This window comes from Aspergillus foveolatus, assembly GCF_047715535.1.
Source record: "Aspergillus foveolatus strain CBS 279.81 unplaced genomic scaffold BDW70scaffold_39, whole genome shotgun sequence".
NCBI classification, from domain to species: domain Eukaryota; kingdom Fungi; phylum Ascomycota; class Eurotiomycetes; order Eurotiales; family Aspergillaceae; genus Aspergillus; species Aspergillus foveolatus.
This window is the reverse complement of record NW_027396103.1, coordinates 221,410-245,432: the sequence shown is the minus strand read 5'-3', so window position 1 is coordinate 245,432 and position 24,023 is coordinate 221,410. Positions and strand designations below refer to the sequence as shown.

General features: G+C 51.7%; 5 protein-coding genes across 5 annotated transcripts; 2 read left to right on the top strand and 3 right to left on the bottom strand.

Moving 5' to 3' along the window:
* Positions 1-2,575: 2,575 nt before the first annotated feature.
* On the bottom strand, positions 2,576-3,248 carry BDW70DRAFT_139984 (uncharacterized protein). The gene is made up of 2 exons (XM_073737514.1): positions 2,906-3,248; positions 2,576-2,839 (listed from the first exon to the last, which is right to left on the bottom strand). Exons 1-2 carry the CDS (start codon positions 2,975-2,977, stop codon positions 2,651-2,653), a joined length of 261 nt encoding a protein of 86 aa, XP_073594254.1. The 5' UTR covers positions 2,978-3,248; the 3' UTR covers positions 2,576-2,650.
* A 132-nt stretch (positions 3,249-3,380) lies between these two features.
* Positions 3,381-5,936, bottom strand: BDW70DRAFT_169420 (uncharacterized protein; the record flags this gene model as incomplete). Its single annotated transcript, XM_073742678.1, has 1 exon — positions 3,381-5,936. The coding sequence occupies exon 1, from the start codon at positions 5,667-5,669 to the stop codon at positions 3,381-3,383; it is 2,289 nt and encodes a 762-aa protein (XP_073594253.1). The 5' UTR covers positions 5,670-5,936.
* A 359-nt stretch (positions 5,937-6,295) lies between these two features.
* Positions 6,296-7,912, top strand: BDW70DRAFT_169418 (MCT family MFS transporter). Its single transcript, XM_073742677.1, has 2 exons — positions 6,296-6,839; positions 6,891-7,912. The coding sequence occupies exons 1-2, from the start codon at positions 6,489-6,491 to the stop codon at positions 7,845-7,847; spliced, it is 1,308 nt and encodes a 435-aa protein (XP_073594252.1). The 5' UTR covers positions 6,296-6,488; the 3' UTR covers positions 7,848-7,912.
* A 1,084-nt stretch (positions 7,913-8,996) lies between these two features.
* Positions 8,997-20,930, bottom strand: BDW70DRAFT_161729 (uncharacterized protein; the record flags this gene model as incomplete). Its single annotated transcript, XM_073741023.1, has 2 exons — positions 8,997-12,086; positions 12,135-20,930. The coding sequence occupies 2 exons, from the start codon at positions 20,928-20,930 to the stop codon at positions 8,997-8,999; spliced, it is 11,886 nt and encodes a 3,961-aa protein (XP_073594251.1).
* Positions 20,931-21,167: 237 nt separating this feature from the next.
* On the top strand, positions 21,168-23,175 carry BDW70DRAFT_80980 (cytochrome P450). The gene is made up of 3 exons (XM_073744913.1): positions 21,168-22,024; positions 22,083-22,602; positions 22,665-23,175. The coding sequence occupies exons 1-3, from the start codon at positions 21,404-21,406 to the stop codon at positions 23,081-23,083; spliced, it is 1,560 nt and encodes a 519-aa protein (XP_073594250.1). The 5' UTR covers positions 21,168-21,403; the 3' UTR covers positions 23,084-23,175.
* Positions 23,176-24,023: the final 848 nt, after the last annotated feature.

Below are 24,023 nucleotides of genomic sequence, written 5' to 3'. Positions count from 1 at the left end.
TTATTGCAACAACAAAGGTGGTTTCCAGAGCAGAAATGCCTGGTAAACCATGGCTTATACAGCCAGGGAATCGGGAATGGGTTACCACTATCGAATGCATCAATACTAGGGGGTGGCCAATACCCTCCACCATTATCTTTAAAGGAAAAGTCCATATAGAGGGATGGTTCGATGAATGCACGATCCCTGGCAGTTGGAGGATTGAAATGAGCGCCAATGGATGGACGACAGATGCAATTGGCCTTCGCTGGCTTCAAAATGTCTTTATTCCAGCGACAAATGAGCGTACAAGGGGGGGATATCGGCTGCTTATTCTGGATGGACATGGAAGCCACCTAACGCCGGAGTTTGACCGTACATGCAAGGAGAACAATATTATACCTCTTTGCATGCCTGCCTATTCATCTCACCTCCTACAGCCTTTGGATGTTGGTTGTTTCGGACCTTTAAAGAAGGCATACGGCAAGCTTATTGAGGAGAAAGGGCGCCTGGGATATAACTATATCGACAAGCTAGATTTCTTGAAAGCTTACCCGGCAGCTCATCATGAAGTCTTTACAGCAGAGAATATTCAAAGCGGATTCAGAGCAACTGGGATACTTCCTTCTAATCCCAAGGCAGTGCTCGAAAAGTTAAATATCAGCCTGGGTACTCCAATCCCCCCTCCAAGCCATGGGGGTGCTTCAATCCCTTCTTCTCAGCTTGGTACGCCTTATACCGTGCGCCATGTGCATCGAAAATGCTCTTCAGTTAAAACGCTGCTTGAGAGAAGGTCTAAAAGTCCCCCAACTCCCACCAAAAAAGTCCTAGATGAGTTGGTAAAAGGGTGTGAGTTGGCTATCTATAATGCCAACTTACTAGCAAGGGAAAACTGTGATCTCCGCTCGGCCATAGAGAATGAGAGACAGAAAAAGAGTCGTTCTAAACGCCAGATGACTCCTACAGAAGGTCTTTCATTCCAGGAAGCCAGGGACCTAATTTCGTCAAGAAATAACCAAATAGAGGCAAGATGGGGGGGTGCTGGCGGAGGTGCGCCTCAAACGCTAGGTGTACCTAAACGTACTCCACCAACATGTTCAGAATATAATATTCAGGGCCATAAGAGGACCAGCTGTCCTACTCGTTATGGCATTTAGTTTATTTTAATTTGAATCACTTTGGTTGATGTACAGTACTTCAAAGTCGAGCAAGCATAGGCTTTGGAGGGAAAATCACGGATCACCCGGGATTTACGTTACATTCAAGTTTAGAGCTCAATTAATTACATAGATTGGCGAGACCATTATCGCTGGAGTGATAATGCCCATCACCTACATTTGCTCAACTTGAATTCGCCGGTTATCTCAGCTAGAAGCTCACAGTGCCCTGCTCAGTTTCTTGCAACTCAGACGTCCAGCTCCAAGACTTTGTCCGGACCGCCTAGGTAGGTTGCAGCTTACAATTCGCACGCGTTGCCGTGCCATGGTATATCGGCAGGTGCATGAACGGCACGCAATTGCGAGCCCCAGGCCGAGATACCCGAGTGCAATCACGAGCATCGACGGCTAGGCAGGCGAGGGCCAGTGCTTGCCGACCGAGACGGGATCTTATTTCTGTTTCAACCACGTAGCGGCACCAAAGCAACAACATGGTCATCCGGATACCAAACAGCAAACTGTGGACCTGCAGGCCACAGGTCTTTGAGGTCCAAAGCAGCGCATGCAGGTCTGATGGTGAAGGATTCAGAAGGCGGTATGTTGACTATGAAGCTGTTGGATGTCAGTAGCTGACTTAATAAGGTGTATAGTGAGCGCGCACTGTCAGAGTTTTTGGTATTTTGGCACGTAGACTCTATGATAAGGTTATTGCGTGGAAGTCGAAGATTTGACTTCGGATTGTTATTTTCTCACTGTGCTGAGAGGAGTGTTGCGATTAGTGGTGTTTCGTTGTGGTGGCTAGGGCCATAGTGACAGCAGCGAGGTGTGTCTGAAGGATGAATGTGCAGAAACGAAGACAGTTTAGGAGATGACTGAATGAGGAAGGGTGTGATTATACTAAATGAGGTATTAAATGAGTAATGCACGGAGGCGGATGACGGGCAGAGATCAAGCTCCCCGTTGAGGCTGAGGGTTGTGACCGCATATCGCGTGGCTTACTGTGCTCCGGCACTGTGATTAAGGCTATATGGCCTTACTAGTGAATAATGGGCTCGCAGCATACCTGGCTGGTGTGGCAGAAAATGGTCTCTGCTACCCCTCGCCACCAAACCTTAATGAAAGGCTAAGCATTGGCGTCCACGGCCGGGATCACTAGACCAACGGCACGATCTTGGCTCTATAGGGCTGAAGAGGCCATTGACAGGACTCAATACGCATTGTCCGGGCTAGTTTCACTTCGAGCAACCCACCAAGATTGGACCTTCATACGCGCAACTGTCGTGACCACACCAAGAAACCTTGTCAATGGCCTTACTAGGCAGCAGCAAAGTAGCAGATGCCGCACAGTTGCCTGATCCCTAATCAATCCTCTGGTTTGTCCACTTCTTAAGTGGGGACAACCCGTTGGATTCTACCTAGTAGATCCAGGAGCAGGGGATCAGCCTCTTCGCTAGGGGACCCGCTAGAAGTTAGTCATCACACAGTACAAGAATAAGGGCAGGAACTTTAGGAGTTCACATCATCTTCTTCTCAGAGATTGTGATTCCTTGGAAATCCAACATAAGGACGTTTGCAGCCAGAAGACGCCATGGACACCAAGAGCATACGGACGCTACAAACCACCCAGTAGCACCGCGTACAAGCCCTACAGCGAGCGGAAAGGCTACTAGATACCTCCGTACTATCGGGACAAGCTCTATGCTGTAAGCATCTCTTGAGTCTGCAATGGTCATTGTATTATATGCTAATAGCTTGGATTTACTGGCAAGTCTGGCAGATGATTTCTCAAGAATAATTTTTGCTGGTACCGGCAGCTTCAAGGGTCCCTTAGGGCTGGACATTATCTTGGTCCTTGGCCTTGAGATTGTCAAGGCTACTCATGCTCCCATTGTTCAGATTCTTGAGTAGTATAATAGCAGGAATGCCAGCTGGCACAGCTGTTTAAAACCACCCTTGGTTTGCCTGATCTGACTTTCACTCAGTTTGCCTTACAGCCAGCGGTAAGCTTTCTGCTCGCTTTCTGCTCTTGGGGATGAGTTCCTGAAAAAATCAATTATTCCCAAGTTTTCATGTAGGACTGTATTTGATCTCGATCTCGCCAGCCTTTTGTGCTCTGAAGGTATTAGTGACTCCAGCGATCGTTATTTGTGAAACGAGTAGTGCCTAGAGCCTGGATTCATGCTGCAGTGGATAGAATTCTATCTGTTTATTTTGTTTTATTTATTTATTTATTTTTCTCCAATTCTATCTGTCATCTTCTACGATTTCTCTACTGTGAGGAGCTCCCCAGGGGACTGTGTGGCTGAGTCCATGCTCCCGAAAAAAGGAAGAGGACGAAGGAGGTGAAGGAAGCGAAGCGCCCGCGGTTGACAGCAGGTCGGTCCAGAAGTTCATACCTTGATCAATATCCAACACATGCATTGTTTCCGCGCAATGCTTCTCTGGACTAGTGGACCGATGCGTTGACTCAAGGATATGGTGGCATTGCCCCAGGGCCTTTTTGGCCGTCGGGAAAAAATCATGTTTGCCATCACATCTGGAGCGCAATGCTCCAATCTGAGCAGATGCGCAGACAAATGCCACATACTCTTGCATACAAGGTTGGTTCAGCTCCATTCGTGTTCGGTAGATGCTGATCGAGTCTCTTATAATTTGGCAGAGCTTGGCGTGGGGCTCTCGATCCGTGACTGGGAACGCATCCTCGACCAGCTCCTGGATAAGATCCTGGCAAATTGCTGCAGTGGCCTGTTTTAGGACGTTCCTGAAAATGCCTTGGCCGGAGATCTGCAACTGAAGGTAGTAACTGCCGATAGGAGAAGGGCCAGTGGCAGTGCTGTGAGACAGAGGATATGACAGCAAAAGTGAGGATGCATCGATGCGGGCCTTGCGAGTGTAGTATAAGGAATAGTCCGAGCGCGACTCATCGGCATACGGAGTAAGGAGGGCGAGGAGAAATCTCCGGGTCCAGAGGTCGAGAATCTTAGTCTGGAACTCGGTGGGCATCACTGCGCCCGGTGTTTGAGGCGTAAAAGATTGCAACAATCTTAGGTTGGTATTGCAGGCTCGCCTAAGCTCGGATGCCAGCTTCAGCGCCTCCTGATACGGTATACTTGTGGCGGGCGAGTACAACAGATTCAGGATACGGATCCGGATCCTCTGTGTCTCGGCGAGGAGAATCTGCATGGTGGAATGTGTGAAGAAGGTACGGGGCTTAGGGTTGCAGAGCGTGGCCACCGAACCTAGGTCGGTATCGGACAAATTCGAGGGAAGTTCGGTGTCGAACCCACCGTCGTTGGGCAGTGGGACAGGAAGTTTGGCATCCAGACTAGCCTGGAGGGAAAGCTCGAGCAGGGTCACCCAGAGCCGTCTTCGGACTTCAACCTCGGTGCCGAGCATTGTAGGGTTATGGATGTGGGGGTCACGATGAAGGCCGAGTTTCATGGCCATTCGCACCAAACAGTCCTCCGATAGCCAGAAATGCCGATCACCGATGGAAGTAGGGCTGGTCTGTCGACATAAAAGCAAGAGGCAACCGACCTGCAGGATATCGAGGTTGAGCTGGGCATCAAGGACGATCTTGCGAAAAAGCCATTGTTGTCCGTGGTGCATCCACGCCAATGACCGAGGCCGCATGTCTGTCAACTGGCCTACTGATGGCGAGGCGGGGGCGAACAGCGTTCCGATTGCCATGGCCAGCAGCAACTTGCACAGAAAGACATCGCTGATGCTGTCTGGACTGCTCCAATACTGTCTATACTCTTGATAGAACGAGGGTATGTGCAGTATGCGAATGGCGGATTCGAAAGTATTGACGTACAACTCCAGCAGCACATCGCAAGTGGCTCGTGGGGGGATTAGGCTTGACGCTTCAGGTGCTGTAGGACCTGGAGACCAATAAAGCCATTCCGAAGGCATCTTTGACGTGGCTAACGAGAGCTCGAGATCGCGGGTCTTCCTCCACATCCGCCGTAGCTCTTCAGAATCGAACCAGAACTCGTCAGGGTCACAGTGGAGTATTTCCATCCATGGCGCCGTATGTTGGTCCCGCAACTCTCCCATCTGGCCCTGCAGGTTAAGAGCAGAGTCGGACTCGGCCAGTATTCCGATCCCGGTCTCCGAAGGCGCGATATCCCAGGCTAGAGGCTGCGCCACGGACGAGAGTGAATTCGGCTCGACGAAAATAGACGAGCTTGTCGGCAGTGCCGAAGGTATGTAGTCTAATGAGAGATCGCTATCCAGGGAGCCACTCCCCAATCCATGAAACCCGGTGTCGTTACTCAGCGGCAATTGCGGAGAATCATTCACGCTGAGCTGCGAGCCCGAGATGATCCCCGGCGCTGTTGTAGGTGGAGTGATCTTGGATTGGCTAGTATTGGGACGCAAATGGTTATAAATACACCGCAGAGCCGCCTTCTCACAGTGGCGGCAAGGCGTCGCCTGGTCACATCGGATCTTCCGCCGTCGGCATTCGGTGCAAGCCACAGCTGGTCTGCGGCGTCTGACCGGGGCGTTCCCCCTGCTGTCTACGTGCATGACGAGAGATTGGGACCAATGCGATCAGAAGAATAATGCTAAGAACGTGGCTGCTGACAATCGACGTTGGCAGTCAACGTTTGGATATAACAAGCTGGAAAGAAAAGCTTCGAACGATGCCAAGTAGCTAGCCAAGTAGCCACCCAAGGCTGGGCGACCATAGCTTGTTAAATAGCGCCATTCGAGGAGCATATCTATTGCCATCGCCCTCGGCTACAGTGCGCAATAACCTCTATGGCGCGCCTCTTGGGATCTCCAGTATCAGAAGGATTCTTCATGGCCCCCTCTACCTTGCCACCAGTAAGCACTAACAGGGGCCGGCGAGATCCTTCCCGTCCACAACGGCCTGCAGCTGCACGCTTGGACCAATTGCTGCTGTTTGGACCAATTGCCATTGTCCAGTTAGTCCAATGAAGAATGCAGCGAGCCTCATTGCTTCGTATCGACCTAACCCTTTCTGCCCGTCCGGCTGCTCGCTCGCGAAGCTTTTACCGTCTTAGCTTGGGGGCGGGAGGCGGGAGGTCCAACCATTTTAACGTCTAGTCTCATCCATCGAGGGCTTCGGGATATTAAGGGTCGCGGAACCCGGCGTCGGCCGCAGCTCTGTGGCTGACCGAGCCCGAGCTCTTATCTCGGTCTGGGTCCTCGGCACCGAGACCGAGGCCGACCTCCAGGCCGCTGTCGATGCCGGGCTTTAGCTCGGCCTCGCATCCCAGGGGTAATCTAGTATAAATGCCCGACTTTCGATAGGATATCGAAATGAGTAACAGGAGACTTGGTAGTGGCACTCTATTACTGCACAGATCTTGAGCGCACATCATGTCTTCTGTGCGCGAGACTTCCAAGGATGAATCCATCGTTCATCCTCCAAAGGCACCCGAGCCCGAGCCCTTTCCGGACGGTGGAGCACGAGCCTGGATGGTGGCCTTGGGAGCTGGAGGTGTGCTCTTCTGTACTTTTGGATATGTCAATGCTTTTGGGTTCGTTCCCCCTGAACCTTGTATTCGATGCGCTAACTACGAGGGTAGCGTTTATCAGGATTACTACATCACCCACCAACTGAACAACTACAGTGCGTCAGACATCGCCTGGATTGGGTCTGTTCAGACTTTTTTCCTCTTCGGATCCGGTCTTGTTGGTGGTCCGCTGTTTGATCGCTATGGAGCCAAAGTGAGCGATCCGCGAGATATATGAGCTGGTTGATTTGCTAACCAACGACAGGTCATCTGGGCCCCCGCGGTGCTGGTCATCTTCAGCGTAATGATGACCAGCCTCTGCACGAAATTCTACCAATTCTTCCTAGCTCAAGGAATCCTCGGCGGGATGAGCATGGGCTTGTCGCTCGCCCCCGCGCTCTCCTCCACAGCGCAGTATTTTCAGAAAAAGCGCGCCGCTGCAATGGGCATCACCATCGCCGGATCATCCCTCGGCGGCGTGATCTTCCCCATCGCCTTAGAGCAGATGCTCTACTCCTCATTAGGCTTCGCGTGGGCCGTCCGCATCGTCGGCTTCATCATTCTCGGCGTCATGTCCTTCGCAGTCTTGGGGATCCGCGCGCGCCTCCCGCCCAAAAAACAAAGATTCCTCAAACTTGAGGCCTTTAAAAAGACGTATTACGTCGCGACGCTGATCGCGGTCTTCTTTTTGAACGTGGGGATTTTCACCCCTTTCTTCTACCTCCCGTTATACGGTCAATCTCATGGCATGAGCACTGGCCTAGCCTTCTATCTCATAGCAATCCAAAACGCATCCTCCTTCTTCGGCCGTCTAGTCCCGGGCGTCATCGCAGACAAAATTGGGCCGTATAACATGCTGTCGACCGTAAGCATTATCACCGCCATAATCACCTTCTGCTGGATCCGCATGACCACAAACGCGAGCATCATCGTCTTTTCCGTCCTCTACGGCTTCTTCTCCGGCGGTATTATCGGTATCACGCCCGCCGCTATTGCCAACTGTGCCGGGCATCCTCAGGAAATTGGCACTTACATTGGAATGGGTATGGCTGTTATGTCGGTTGCCACTCTTATTGGTCCGCCTATTAACGGTGCGCTGCTTAATGAGTACGGTGGTTTCCTCCAGGTTCAGATCTTTAGTGCGGCTGTGATGATGTTCGGGGGCGTTCTGGCCTTTGTAGCAAAGATGGTGGTTGGGAAGAAGGCTTTTGCAAAAGGATAGCTGGACTAATTTACGTCGTTTCCGTTCTTAATCGCGTTATAAGGTGGGAGTAGCTTTGATTGAGCAGAGATATATATGACGTTCTATCTAGTACCGAATTTGATCTTATTAATTATTTTGATAGATTTCATTTTTTGGAGGTAAATAAGTTATCTTAAATTTAGAAAAGTATATATTATGATAACAGAACGTAAACATTTAGATATAAAATGTATTAAAAATTAAAGTATTTAAACTAAAGGATCCTGAGAAGAGCACCCCCTTATTCATGGATAGGCATACGTAAATGCCTCAAGTCGGCAAAAGCAAATCTTATTCCTACTATATCTTCCTCTATATTATACTCACATCGATCTGACTAATGGCCATGATCATGCATATCAAGTAGTATTAAAAACTCATAAAGGTTCGGCATGGCGTCTGACTCCTGGGTAGTTTGTACCTGAAGCACTCATATCCCACCGACTACGAGCCTCTTAAGGTACTTAGGTACCCGGCGCCGAACCGAAGACCGCGAAGCGAAGAAACGGCTCGGCCCGGAGTCCTGACCACGTGTAGACGCGTCGTAGCCCTACGCTATAAGATATTACTACCTAATGGTGTACTCCAGACCTGCCGTGCCGCTCCACCACTAAGCACAGTACCTCCCTGGCTAGACCGCCACTAGCGACCACGGCGTAGCCAGACTAGCGTACTACGTACGAGAGGAAAGGAGTAGGATGGAACGCATATATTTCGGCGCCGTCGCTATTGTATGGCCGGCCATCTCCATGGCCCTGTGGGCGCCCAGAACGAAGAGCCAAATGCTGGTCACGGGAATAGGCGCTGAGAATGGTCTGCGTATTAAAAAGCTTCGCTGAATCTGGTTAGGTAAGGTAGTGGCCATCACCCTAGACAGGATGGCTTCTTATCCGCTATTATTGTTGTCTTTCGTCTACCGCGGTTAGGATTTCATGGCTCGAGTTTCGGTCCCTCCATTTCCCAAAATGGAAGCTGCAGTTACTGTAAATCGGATCGGTGATTCAGCGAAGTCTATTGGGGGTGCTGAGTTATACATACAAAATGCATATCAAACTGGACTAATTCATCAAACCAGGGAGACAAAACACAAACAAACGAGACACAGATCAATTTAGATAGTATGCAAACTCAAAGAGACCCCGTCTCCCCCATATAAGGAAAACGAATAATCTCCCCTTTCATTGTCATCGCCTCCAAGTACCCCGTGATAAGTGGATCGATACCAGCTTGCAATGCGCGCTCGATCCACTCAGCTATGGAAACCTCCTCGAAGGGGCACGCGAACAATGTCTCCATTCGGCCCTTGAAGTCCTTCATTGAGATCTTGTGCCCGCTGGAGTGGTGCATTACTCGTGCGGCAGACTTGCTCTCCCTTGATTCAGCAGACAGAACGTCTGCAACGATCGCCCCAGCTACCCTGTGTACGTCCTCGAAATCAAGATACCCTTCGAAGTTTTCAAATCGCGGAACACAGCGTGTGAGCTTAGAGTACTTCAGAAGAGCGTTCAGGGCATCCTCGTTTGGCGCCTCCTCACCGACCACTGCACACGGACGATGGATTGTAACAGGGAGTCCGGGTGCAAGGTCGGCAACTGATTCAAGGAGCCGTTCACTGGCCCATTTGCTGGCGGTAAATCCCTCGGAGCCATCTGTATTGGGTAGGGAGGACGAAACTGAGACTGGAGGGAGACTGGTGTTGCCGGTGAGCAGGGTCACGCGGTTGGACGAGATAAAATGGATGGGAATTCTGCACAAAAGAGCGATGGTCGTCAAGAACTTTGTTGAACCGACGTTTGAAGCGCGCAATGAACAATAGTTGTTCAGGCAGTGCCCTGTGCTACCGGCGTGGATGATGACGTCTAGGGATGATTGAAGGACTGCCATTTCGGTCTTGGACAACCCCAAATTTGGCGTGAGGAGACTACCGTTGTAAATGCTGATCTTTTCCGACGCTGGGAGGCGAGAGACGTCCTCGGCAGGAACAGCTACGCAATGCACTCGTTCGACTACTGGGTTGTGGAGGAGGGACTGCAGGATTTTTTTGCCGAGGAAACTAGTAGATCCGGTAAGCAAGACCTCCTGACGGTCGTGGCCCTTCGTTTGACGTGTCGAAAATTGGTTCTGGGCGGCACGAATGAGGTCTTGTGTCAGTGCTGTCTCAGAATCCCAATTGATCACTGATGCATGGGACGCTTGATGATCTTCTTTTCGGCGACTGATCCGCCGCGCCATTTGGCCGAGAGTCGGAAACTGGTACAGCTCTGCGACGGGGATTGAAACACCAATGGAATCCTTGATAGCGCCCTGGAGCCTGACCAGTAACATGGAGGTTCCACCTCGCATGAAAAAATCCGAATCCGCTTCTAGTCGTGACGGGCCACCGGAGGCGGGAAGGACCTTCTCCCATAGCAGACGTAGCTCGCCTTCTGCGAGGCTGAGATGTCTTGCAGTATCGGTGCCAGCACCCGCTGCGTTCTCAGCGCGCTGAGTTGGCAGAGGCAGGGCCATGATGGCCTTCCTGTCAACTTTCCCGTTGGCGTTGATTGGCAGGCGGTCCAGGGGAACGACCACGGATGGGAGCATGTACTGTGGCAGGGGGAGGTCTCTAGCGAGCTGCTGAAGTCTTGAGTCGTCGACGTTGTCTCCGAGAGGGACGACGTGAGCGACGAGAAATGGAGAACCCGAACCTGAACCAGGATGAACAGTTACGACGGCTTCGGACACCAGATCATGCCCAGTGGCGAGTATAATGTTGGCAATCTCATCAAGCTCAATCCGCAAACCATTTAGTTTGACCTGATTGTCGCCGTCCATGCGGCCCATAAAAATCAAAGTGCCATCCCCCGTGAGACAGCCCCTATCTCCTGTTCTGTACATCTTCGTCCAACCCTGGGCAATGTCCTCTGGGCTAGCGAAGGGATCCTGAACGAATTTTGCGTCAGTCTGCTCAAGAGAATTGAGATAGCCCAATGAAACACCAGCGCCTCCAATGCAGATCTCGCCAGTAACCCCTATGGGCACTGGAGAGCCGGAAGCGTCCACGATATAGACCGAGTAGTTAGGCAAGGCCTTTCCAACCAGAGATCCATCGGTGGTACTCTGGTCTTTCAATTGGAGAGGGATGTCTTGGAACGTCGCAGCAGCAGTGATTTCCGTCGGACCATAGCAGTTGGTCAGCTGGAGATCAGGATGGTCTAGCTGACAAAACTGCTGAACCAACTGCCGCGAGACGACCTCGCCGCCCATGCAGGCATGTCTCCATGCGTAGGGCTTCTGGAGTTGCTCAAGGCCGAACCGAAGCAACAAGGAGTATTCCGAGGGCGTGGCAATCGTCAGCGTCACTCGTTCCTTTGCCATAATTGTTGACAGTGCAATGGGGTCTCCCCGCGCTTCCTTCGGTGCGATAACCAAAGTCCCACCATTGCCCAAAGCGCAGAAAGTCTGCACGACGGACATGTCGAATCCCAAAGAGCTCTGTTGCAAAACAACCTCCCTGCCGAGATCCAGTTTGTCGGTCTTCGCAGCTAGATGATTCACAAAGTTTTGCTGGCTAAGCAGGATGCCCTTGGGCGTGCCGGTACTGCCACTGGTGTAGAACAGAAAAGACGCCGGATTTGATTGAAGTGCAATTGCTGGAACTTGCGCTTGGCCAGATTCACACATATCCTCAACATTGGCAAGTCTGGAGAACTTTCCAAGTTCCAGGGCAACATCATGGGTTGAAGCATGATACAAGACCAAGGAGGATTTGCAGCTATTGACGATGATACTCAATCGGGCCACGGGAAGTCGCGTGTCAAGGGGTGTATAGATGCATCCAACGCGCAGCAAGGCTAGCATACAGGTAATGGCGTCGATGGACGGATGAAGGAGAACACCAACGCTATCTCCAGCGGTAACACCTTGGCTGATTAACATCGCGGCGAGTTTCTCAACGCTCCTGGTCAGCTGAGAGTAGCTCAACTCTAATTTCCCGTCCTTGATGGCAGTTCCCTCAGGGAACGACTTCTGGATAACGTCGAATCGTTCCCATAGTGTGTTCGGCCAGGAATACTCAACTCTGGGGCCCTTAGCGACGGCAAGGGCTTTCCCCCTTGGCGGTTCAGTAGTTACTGGTAGCTGATTGACAGGAAGTGAAGGATTGTCGGACGAGGCGCAAAGGACGTCCATGTACATCTGTAGCAAGAGCTCTGTGGACTGCTCCGTGTACAGCTGTTTCTGGCTAGTTAGTTCAAGCAAGCAAGTCCCCGTTGAAGTTTCCGTGACTCCGAAGCTGAGGTCGTACGGGTTCTTTGCATCATCGGCGGCCGCAACCTCCATTGTGCCCTCTCCAAGGGGAACCTGGAGCATGGCGCCCATGCGATAATTGACAGCAACCTGGAACAAGGGGCTGTGGTCTGTGCTTCGCAAGACTTTCAAATCCTCGAGAATGAGATCGAATGGCGCCTCCGAGTTGGAAATGGCTGCAAGGATCGTGCGTTTGGTTGAGGAGACCAGATCTTGGAATGTGCTGTGCTCCTTCGTAGTGAAGCGGACCGGGAGAAGATTCAGAAAGAAACCCACGGTTCCTGAATGAGCTTCACTGGTTCGGTTTGCATCTGCCACACCGATACAGAGATCTTCTGTTTTCAGCAAGCGGCAGAGGATGCTTTGGATAACGGCTAAATGGAAGTGGAAGGGGGTGACGCGCAAAGACTGACTGACTTGCCGGATGTGCGAAACGAGCTCCCGATCAATCTCGACGCTGACGACATGGCTATCATAAGTGGTGAGCGGCTTCCGAGAGCTCGTCCAAGCCATCGGCAGCAGTGGCATGACCGAAGGTGGTGGCGAGTGCTGTTTGCGCCAGTAGTCGAGTGGTCTGGTGAAGTCTCCTCGCTGAGCTGACTGAAATTGCCTCCTCGACCAGTCGATATATTCCGTTTCAATCGAAGGGAGCGGCCTCAGTCGATATGCTAAGTCCAGATCTCGCAGGAAAAGGTGCCAGCTCACCCCGTCCATGACGATATGGTGGTATCCGAAGATAATGGTATGCTGCTCGGGCGACAACGAAACAACAGTGACCGCAAATGTTTCCGCTTTCTGGAGATCCCAAACTCGGCTGCGCAACCGGTTATATTCTTCTCTGACTATCTGCTCGCTTCCAGAAGGAATATGTTTGATGGAACTGCACGACGGCGAAAGGACTCCTTGCATGAGTGTTTCCTTATCTGAGTCCATAAAAAAGCATGTTTGCAAAGACTGATGATGGCAGATAGTTTTGTCAAGGGAACTGACGATTCGTGAAGCTGGAAGGATTCCTCTAACATCATATCGGACGGTAACATTGTACGTTGTTGGATCATGAAGATACTGTGTCAGAAACCACAGTCTCGACTGGGCAAAAGAGGCACGCTCGGCGCGAATCATGGTTCGCTTAAGTCCTCGACCGAGATGATCTGCGTCAACATCCAAGGGCACTGGAGTATTCGGTTTGATATCAGGAGTACTGGCTTGGATACTTGGGCTGGTGTGGCTGCTTGATGACGAAAAGTTTCCTCGCGAGTCATCACCTTGGCTACTCGATTCGTAGTCTCTATTACCAGCATCGACTTTGTCGAGAGCGTCATTCTCGATAATGGTTGCAGCACTGGATGCATGAGCCTTCGTCTCAGGCTTTTCCGTCGTGTTGGGCGGCACCGTATCTTGTTTCTCCAGCTGAAGAGCTAGAAATTGTCTGACGGCATCCTCGCAGATCTGAGCTGTGGTATCTCCGGACAATACCTTGAGGACTGGAACGTCAATGCCAATCTCTTTGATGAACCAGCGTCGAATTTCAATGGCCAGCAAGGAGTCGCATCCCAAGTCAATCAGGGGAATATTCAGATTGACACTATTGGCAGGGAGCTGCATCATCGATTCGAGTTTTCTTGCGAATGCCTCTTGCACGACAGGGATGACTGTCTCTTCGGAGACCGTCGACCTCAAGAGCTGTTTCACGTCAGCTGCAGCTTCCATCGCCGTAGCCGCCGGTGTTTCTTTAAGCAATGGCCGGAAGACGTAATGCGAGAACTTTGGATTGTGTTCCCAAGGGGGCCGCTTAGTGGCGTTGGGTGAATCAACGAAAGGCTCTAAACCCAAGATAATTTCGTGTTGACGCGAGCTGTTGTGCGGACTAGCTAAAATGGTTTGTGCCATCGCATGATGGATATCTGATTCCGACAATGACAAAAAGAACAGCCTGCGTAGTCGTTCCTCCATTGCTTGACCCCTGCGAGCAACATAACCTACATCGGTGACTAGACCGATGTGTAAGACGGACGCTGCGAGACCCTTCTTGCGACGGTTGGCAGCAAGACCAGAGAGGAACATGTTTGCAGCGTGGTAGTTGGATTGACCAGCGTTGCCAATGATACTCGCCAAAGAGGAGAAGAGGACGAAAAAGTCGAGAGAGTCGTCCTGGAAGATGTCGTCTAGGATCTTAGACCCGTCGACTTTGGGCGCGAGAGTATCATTGAGGGTATCGGTGTCCATTTCGGAGAAGAGTCCATCCCGGAGAACCATGCATGCATTGAAGACTCCGGCAATTGGCGGCATTGATAGTCTGATATCTTCAACCAGCAGACGAACAGCATTTCGGTCCGTGATGTCGTTCTGGTAAACTCGAATATCGGCACCACCCCTGCGCATGTCTTGCAGCAGTTCCTCGTCGACGTTTGGATTCCGACTCGTCAGAGCAATATTTCGAGCGCCATTGTCAATCATCCAGCGGCACAATGAAAGACCAAGGTCGCCTGTCATACCAGCAAGGAGATAAGTGGCGCTTGGCAAAAATAGCTTGCTCGTGCTAAGCGGCTGCAGCGTCAATTCAACAGAGTCGACACCTGTCCAATCAACCATCGGCAGCTTGGAGGGCGTAGCAAGGGGTAGGTCTTTGACTCGGATGCTCGGTCCATTACTCGAGGAACTGACATGAGCAAGAGCGGCAGAATATGCGGGGCCCAGTAGGCTGGCATCGAGCTGATGGAGCGTCATATTGAGCACCTTGCAGTTCGTCGGGAGACAGGCTGTGAGGTTTTCAGGTAGTTCACCAGTACAGTCGATGAGGGCGTCGAAGTTCTTCGGCAGACGAGACTGGATAGCGCGGCGCGAGGCTCTGGGATGGATATAAATCCAGTCACTGAAGCAGCTCGCCTTGTCGGCGGAAACGAATGAAAATTGGCGTCCCGTTAACAGCAGTGCTTGAGCAAAGTCGTGGCTGGGTTGATACACTATTGTTCCATTCGATGCTGGAAGGCGGTTGCAAATGTCTCTTGCGAGGAGATGGCGGGCTGTCGCTTCAAGCATCGCGGCATCACAAGGCTGGTCCTGATCCAATGCGAAGACCATGTCGTTAGGGATGTCAGCAAAATTTGCGTTTGAGGTGGACAATGCCAGAGCTGGGAGACCGTTCTCCCTGAAGACACCACTGCACAAGTAGCATGGAGTGCCATCACAAAACGCAAGAGGGAGAGAACGATGGATACGGAGTCGGTTGTGGCCGCGCTGGACGGGCCCGTCTACCATGCATGCACCCTGTACCAGGCGCAGTGAACCCGCAGAATCTTCCAACTTCACACACGTGGTCTGGATATCGACTGCCTTTGAGATAACTCGCCGACTAGAGTTGTAGGTCTCGTTCATTCGCGTCATCGGAAGGACCCGAGGAATAAGGCGCCGTCCGTCTTGGACTCGAATTTCTGGCTCTGCTGCCCACAGCATATTCTCAGCCGTAGTCGAAGATCCAGTTCTCAGTTGCAGTAACATCTGAGAAAGGTGTTGTGCACATGCAATAGAATTCTCGGTAGCATCAGTATCGACGAAAAGGAGGTTCAGACCAGGGGCTTCTGTTCTCAAGGCTCGTCCAATACCAACTGTCATGTTGACATACGGGTTCTGGCTATTGGCGCTGTTAATAGCCCAGACAACATTCTTTGTCCCGCTCATGACCTTCTGCAGAGCCAGCAGTGTCTCGCTGGTCATGGTAGTGGAGAACAAAGGCTGGTCCAGCTCTTCGAGGCAAATGATGTTTTCGAATTCAGCCAGCTGATCCGGCTGCTTGATTTGAATTCTATCCCAAACCTCGACACGGCTCGTCCAGGCCAAGAGGTAGTGGCGAATCCCCTGAATGACAGCTGAATGGGTCCGGCCTCCAATAATCAGAACGTCACCTGCTGGGAGTAGAGTCTTTGATAAGACCGGATCTCTGAGCATTTGTATTTTCTCATCAATGGCCTGGCTCACCATGAGTGAGAAAGAGTGCTTATCTTCATCCAACATATCCGGCGCCAAACAGTCCAACCCAGAGAAGCCGGTATCAAGAAGTAACTGGTTCCATTGCTCAACCGATATGGCGGGTGACAGGGCACGTCCGTCATCCACACCGTACCACCACCCTGGAAGACCACCCATGATGAACTGCGTCCGCAAGACATCTGGGCCAGTAATCTCCATCAGAACAAGATAGCCGCCGGGTTTGAGCAGGGCCCGAGCATGTTTCATGGTCTCTCCCAGCTTGCGTGTGGCATGGAGGACATTCGCGGCTACGATGACATCGTAACTATGCTCGTCGAATCCTTGAGTGCCAACTTCCTTTTCAACATCTAGGACCTTGAACTGGATTTTTCCTCTTGCATCTTCGAACTTCTCAGCTGCAGCTTTGAAGAACGCGGGGGAAATATCGGTGTATGTGTAAGATCCATAGCGGCCTCCAATTCTGTTGAGGATGCTCCGGGTCGTTCCACCAGTGCCGGCGCCGATTTCCAGGATGTTTGCGTGAGGATACTTGAACGTGATCTGCTCCAGAGCGTCTGAGACAGCATTATTGATGACAGAGAAGCCATATCCTTCCATATAAAAGCGGTTGAGCATGTCATCCTGGACCATAACCTCCAGAAGTTGGGTGTCACCACGGACAACGGAGGCTAGATTCTCGCCAACGGCGTGAATGAGTCGCATATCAACACGAGACGCATAAGGCTCGCTTACCGCGAGGATGGTGTTCCAATCATCTTCAAGCCATTCTGGTTTTGCAATGGGATGTTGTCCACTGCGCACGGAGGAGACCTGAAACCTGACGGCGTCAAACATGCGCTGGTGGTACCACTGGAACTGGGCGATCTCCTCCTCGCCGACTTCTTGAAGAAGGTTCTGCCAGTAAAACAAGGATACTCGGTCCAAAGCCTCTACCAGAGGAGTGTCATCCTCGGTTGCACGGCTGGTCACTTCAGAAACACCCAATGAGACATCAGGACCCCAAACCGTCTCGGAGAATAAGCATCTGTCGTTCTCCGGCTGAGGTTCTGACATGGATTTCATGGAGATTCCTTCAACCTGGATGGTGGCATGCTGGGAATCTATCTGATAGAGCTGGATATCTCCCTTCAGCAGTGTCGAGTTCGACGCAGTAACGAACGCGTCCGCTTCCATTTGAGCCTCGTCTTTTGCGCTTCTGTAAGACACACTGGGGTTTACGGCAAGTCTCTCAATGTGGATTGGCAGATAAGGGGCCCAGATCTCTCCACTGGCCGGGGACGAAAAAGCTGTATAGACCGACTGGAACGCAACATCGAGAAATCCAGGGTTGACAACGTAGTTGTCAATCTGCATATCCGCACCCCAAGCCGCCTTGACAGATGAACAGCCGAGGGAACGCTTTCCATGCACCAGACCTCGGAAAATTCCCTGGTAATCCAGGCCAACTTTGTTCATGGCATCGTAGAACCTCCCCATATCTACTGGTACATTGTTGCATGGCAGCCGGGTTCTTTGCGGCAGGGCCTCGGCTGCCGGATCGCCGTAGTTGATGATGAGGCGCCCTGTGCATGCTTTAACCAAGGGTTCGTTGCCCTCCGCAGAGCAAAAGTAACACGCAAAGTCTGCTTCCAGTCGATCGGTATCGTCCCTCCCTCCTTTCGCGTCGATCACCCGGGCAGTGAAGACCGTCTCGACAGCTGCTTGCTCTGAAATGACCAATGCACGGCGCAGAGAAACATTCTCAATCTCGAATAAAGTGGTCGGGCGACCATCTGTCAGCTCGCGTGCTGCCTCCAGAGCCATAGCCACATATCCAGCGCCAGGAAACAAAACCTGCCCTTGAAAGACGTGGCCCCTGATCCAAGGCAGTTCGCTGAGTCGCAGAACATTTCGCCATCTCCGGCTGTCATCAGAATCATCCGGTACTCGACGACCTAGTAGTTCGTGTGGTGTATCCTGCCGCAGCCGATACTGGCGGGAGATACGAGATTCTTTCCAGTATAGCTTGCTGTGATCCCAACAGTAGGCTGGAAGATCTTTCAGCACCTGTGGCCGCAGACGATCAGCTCCTTTGAAGCCCTTGCGGTATCCACTCAAGTCGACATAGTCCGGTCCAAGTCGCGACCAAACAAAACCGACACCGCCAGAGAACGCCTCGATCTCATTGTCACCGCGGCGCATGAGTCCAGCGTAGGCCGGCAGAGGTCCATAGACTGCCTTGATTGTTTGCTCCACTGGCCCTTTTAGGGCTGGATGCGGGCCTAGCTCCAGGGCAACATCGAAGGGGCCTCCGTTCCAGATAGAAGTCTCCACTGCTTGGGAGAACAAAACAGGATTGCACATGTTGTCCACCCAGTACTGGTTGGCCAGGGTCGATAGATCCCCCTCTAGCAGTTGAGCGTCGCCGCGGACGCTGGATATCCACACACAGTCCTTCCGGGGCGGACTGACCTTGATCTGGCAGGCTTGCAATGACTTCAGGTATGGCTCAGCACATGGTTGCATATGATGTGAATGATAAGCGGTATCGGTTCGCAGGATTCGCGCAAATTTCTTTTCGGATTCGAAAAGCTGCATTGCCTCCTCAATGGCATCGATGTCGCCGGAAAGTGTAACGCTCTGCGGGGAGTTGCTTGCAGCTGCCGCAAGGCGACTCCGCCATTGAGACTGCGCGCAGAACTCTTCTGCTTCGTCAAAGGACATGGCAGTGGCCATCATGCGACCGGCTTGGCCGCGCGCTCCAGTAGCGAGTTTGGCGTAGTAGCCACGGTAGTATGCAATCTTGATTGCGGCGTCAGCATCGATAATCCCAGCTGCGTATACCGCAGCAATTTCGCCTGAGGAGTGGCCCACTACAGCATCCAGTTTGATGCCCGCCGACTGAAGCATATCCACTAGTCCTATCTGTAGAGCGGTACAGAGCGGCTGTGACAAGGCTGCTTCGCCGATGCGAGACTCGCCGGCTCCCTTCACGAGCTCATCCACCAAAGACCATGCAGGGCCGTCATGCAGTGTGGCTAATGCAGCCTGGCATCGCTCAATAGCTGCACGGAAGACGTGATTCTGCTGTAGAAGAGAGAACCCCATCGAAGCCCATTGAGCACCTTGGCCAGTGAAGATACCAAGGATGCCGGGAGTTTCGGTAGGATTTAGTGGTTGGTATTTGATCCCGGCTGTCGAGTTCGTGGTTTCTTCGGACTCAGCCACGAACCGATCTATAAAGTTGAGCAATCGCTGGACGGTACCACCTGTGAAGAAGGCTTTGACTGGCAAGACGCTCCGTCGAGCGTATAACGTCCACACCAGACTTTCAAGATCAATTGAGGGGTCAGATTTGATCCGCTCCGCCATGTTCTTGACATTGGCAACCAGGGACGTGCTGGAATTGGCGGAGAACAATAGAGGTCCAATGAAGAGGTCGTCAGGCGTTATGGTAGCCTCCCGTATTGGACTGCTCAGCGCGTCGTATCCTTCTATGATGGCATGAGCGTTTGTCCCGCCAAATCCAAAGCTGTTGATACTAGCGCGCATGGGCGATCTGCCAGTATCCGGCCAAGGTATCGGCACTGTTGCGATTTCAAGACGGTTGCAAAAAGGTACAACTTTGGGATTTGGCTCGTGAAAATGCATGTTTGGAGGGATGGTGCGGTTCTTGATGGCGAGAACAGCCTTGAGGACTCCGGCAATGCCTGCACAGCCTTCTAAATGTCCAATGATCGTCTTCACGGATCCGACGTACAGCTTGCCGTCGGGTATAAGCGTATTAGAGGCTGTGCCTGTTTCAGTGAGGAAAAATGCATCGTGCACAGCGCGGGCTTCTATGGGATCTCCAGCAGCAGTGCCTGTTCCATGGCACTCAAAGTACTGACATCGATCCCGGATAGGGTCAAGGCCTGCATCGCGGTATGTTTGTCGAATAAGTTCCGTTTGAGATGCTGCGTTGGGCATGGTGATGCCCTTGGTACGACCATCGGAGTTGACACCTGTGCTGCGGATGACTGCCTCGACGTGGTCGCCATCCATAATGGCTCGACTCAGCGGCTTGAGGAGCAATACACCGACCCCTTCTCCCCGAGCGTATCCATTGGCATCCTTATCCCACATCCTCGAACATGAGTCAGGGGACAACATATGCAGGCTCGATTCAGCGATGTACATAGCGGGGTCGAAAATCAAATTTGCGCCGGCAACAATGGCGGCGGTTGCATCACCGGCGCGAAGGCCCTGAACGGCCTGATGCAAGGCCACTAGTGAGCTCGAGCAGGCTGTGTCAATAGTCACTGACGGCCCCTTGAGATTGAAAAAGTATGACAGTCGATTTGAAAGAATGCTGATGGCGGTTCCGGTGGCGTTGTATGTAGGTAGCACTTCCGGATCTCGCAGCTGAATGTTGCTGAAATCTGAGTTCATCACACCCACGTGAACGGAGGTTTTTGAACCATTCATGGCTTCCAAGGAGTAGCCAGCTGCCTCAAGAGCCTCATAGGCAGTCTCCAACAGCAGTCGCTGTTGAGGATCCATCCCTTCCGCCTCGCGAGGGTTGATATTGAAGAAAGAGGCATCAAATTGACGAGGGTCTTCTGACAACAAGTATGACGTCCCGCGTACGTCTGTGCTGCCGTGATGTTCTCCATCTGGATGATAGAACCGAGCGAGGTTCAGTCTCTGGGGAGGAAAGGTCTTGCGAAGGTCGACGGGCTCTTTTAACCGGGTCCAGAGCTTTGAAGGGCTGTCTGATTGCCCAGGGAATCGACAAGCAGAGCCAACAATGGCGATCAAGTCCTGCATGTTGAGAGACTAATGTGTGTTTATGCACAGTAACGAAGAAGACGGCGGCAAGTATCAAGTGAAACGGAGTTTTGAATGACAGTCGCTTCGACTGCCTCGTAGTCGCCTGGTGGTAGAATGTTTCTTTAGAGGTTATGCATCCAGCTGGTACCTATACTGCATCACCAAGGTATACATAGGCATCCGCAACGCAGGAAGAGTGGGTCCTCGTATACAGCCCTAATTGCTGCGATAGATGTCGGGTCAGCCCGCCGTCGACATTGGGGGCGAAATAGCGGGATAGCGGGATATTCAGCGGGATTACGGGAAATCCACGCAATATCCGCAATGGTATCAACAGTATTCCGATGTCCCCAGATAGCTATGAAGCGATTTTCCAGAGTAAAATAAACGGGCTGCCCTTGGTTTGCGGAGAGCAGACTTGGTAGTGGCTTTCCGTATCCGCTTACCTGTCACCATTATCTCTTGCAATAATGAGTCTGGCCAGCACGCTTCCGAGGGCGAGTTTGAAACCTCTCCTGCAGCAAGCCAACTTCCTGGATGGCATCAAATTCGTTTTCTTTGCGTTTGTGATCTATTCCTGCTGCACGATTGCAGTAGACTGGGTCGTCTATGAATGGAAACGCAAGGCGCATGGGTGTGGCAAGATCCCCCGGTACCCTCATCGCGACCCGTTCTTTGGATTCGACATCGTTCTTGGTATGGCTAAGTCCCTGCGCAACGACTACTTCCTCGTCTGGCTCAATAAAGTCCATGAGAATCTGCCAAAGACGTTCTTAGTGAACTTTGTCGGTACCCGGTTCATCTACACCATTGAGCCTGAGAACATGAAGAGTATGTCTGCAATCAACTGGCAGGACTTCGCTGTCGGTCCAATGCGGCGCAATAACAAGGCGACTGCTCCGTTTGCGGACAAAGGCGTCAACACTGTTGATGGACATGAGTGGGAATTCAGTCGATTTCTGATCAAACCATTCTTCAAGCGGGAGACATTCACAGATACCAGTCGTCTGACCCTACATGTTGACCGTGTCCTGGAACAACTGCCAGCGGACGGTGAAACACTCAATATCCAGCCACTCATTCAACGTTGGGTAAGGGCCCCCTTTCCGTTGCTGCGAGGTACGAATTTCTGATTCCGTGGTCCAAAAGTTCCTTGACGTGACCACCGCGTCTCTCTTTGGGGAATCGATCGAGTCTCTAGTATATCCGGAGAGAGCCCCCATATGCTGGGCCATGGTGGACGTTCTCCGGGGTCTCCGACTGCGGCTTCAGTGGTACAAGTACCTCTGGCTTTTCCGCCACCAGGCATGGCTTGATGCTGTGGGAGTGGTCCATAATTATCTGAACGCACACATCGACCGAACGTACAAAGAGCTCGAAGAGTATAAACGTCAAGGCAAAGACCCGGAGGCGGCCGATCGCAACGACCTGTTGTGGTATATGGCGAGCAATCTACAGGACAAGGAAGCCCTCCGGTCCCAGATCTGCTTGATCTTTGTGCCAAACAACGATACGACCTCCATCTTCATTAGCCATATCCTATGGAACCTTGCCCGTCATCCAGAGGTATACAAGAAATGTCGCCAGGAGGTACTTGCGCTGGGCGACGCGGAGTTGTCATTTTCGGTACTGCGGAATATGAAATATCTCAACGCTGTCCTCAACGAGAGTATGTAGCTTGTCCTCTTCCCACTTCCGCATTTGTGACTGGAGCGCTGACATCTAGGAAAGCGCACCGTCTGTTCCCCAACGGGGTAACTCAGGTCCGGAAATGCATCCGAGATACGACCTTGCCAGTTGGAGGGGGCGCTGATGGCAAGCAACCGATTTTTGTCCGTAAGGGGGATGTCGTCCAGGTCAACAAGAATGTCATCCATCGAGATCGTGACATCTGGGGCTCCGATGCAGAGGATTTCCGGCCCGAACGTTGGGAGAATTTGCGGCCCTACTGGAATTTTGTTCCCTTTGGTGGCGGGCCCCGTCGCTGCCCGGCTCAGATGCTGGTGACAGCGGAAGCCAGCTACTTCCTGGCACGACTGATGCGCGTCTATAAGCGGATTGAAGCCAGAGATCCAAATCCCTATGTGGGAGTGATGCGCGTGGGACCTTCAAACAAGACTGGCGTGCAGATCGCGCTGTTCAAGGAGTAAGAGAAGCAAATAGCTCTAGAAATTCTGGTTGTAGATAGCTTTTTTCGTAGTCGGGACTTTGCAGCAACACGATGTCTTCAACGAGGTTTTCCGTTCATGAAAACACGAGCAGTCTGTCATTTCTAAAGATTTTCAAGAAGGCAATAATCGCCTACGTGGCAATGCAGACCTTGTCCGTCTTGTTATGGGCACAATCCCTGACAAGTTTATTGCCTTTGAACACATCGCAGATCATCTCTTAACTCTTACCAGAAGGACCTGCCCCTTGTGGTGCTCAAGGGAACCACTAAGAGCGCTTACTGGGCTTGCTGAGCTTCATTATCAAGATATCGTTCACACAGGTATTTTCCCCGCTGTTTCTTGCAGTACGCCAGGGACAGCAGCTTACTCCTCGCAGATATAAAAGCAGACAATGTTTTCGTCAATTAGCACGATCACATTATCTAGATTATAGTTGACCACGTCCAATTTAGGAATCTAGAAGAGGCAGCCCAAATCTCGCTAGGGTGCGATTCATCGACTTTGAGAGCTAGAAGTAAAGAGGTTGGCATTTCATAGCGCAATTGCGCACATGCGTCTGACACGAGAAACCTCGTCTAAGTGCCTCGACTACATACCTTCCTCCCCTCAGTCACGGCACAAGGTGCGGTATTCAGCTCCCCTGCTGGGCGCTGGGTACGCATGCCTTACAGAAACTGGCGCAATCGCCTCGTGCAATGGTTGATGCTGGCAACTTTGCAGCCGCGTGTGAAACACTATATCGTACGTTTCATCAGGGGTTGCAAATACAAGCTATGTTAGTTTGTTAGATTGGGGTTATTTTTAATTTGGATGAGGTTCTTTGCATTAAAGGCAATAGATTGTATTCGAATTGGGTGGATCAGACTTCTCTGCTCGGGCTGGCTTGGGAATAGTAGATACTTCTGCTAACAGGATGAAA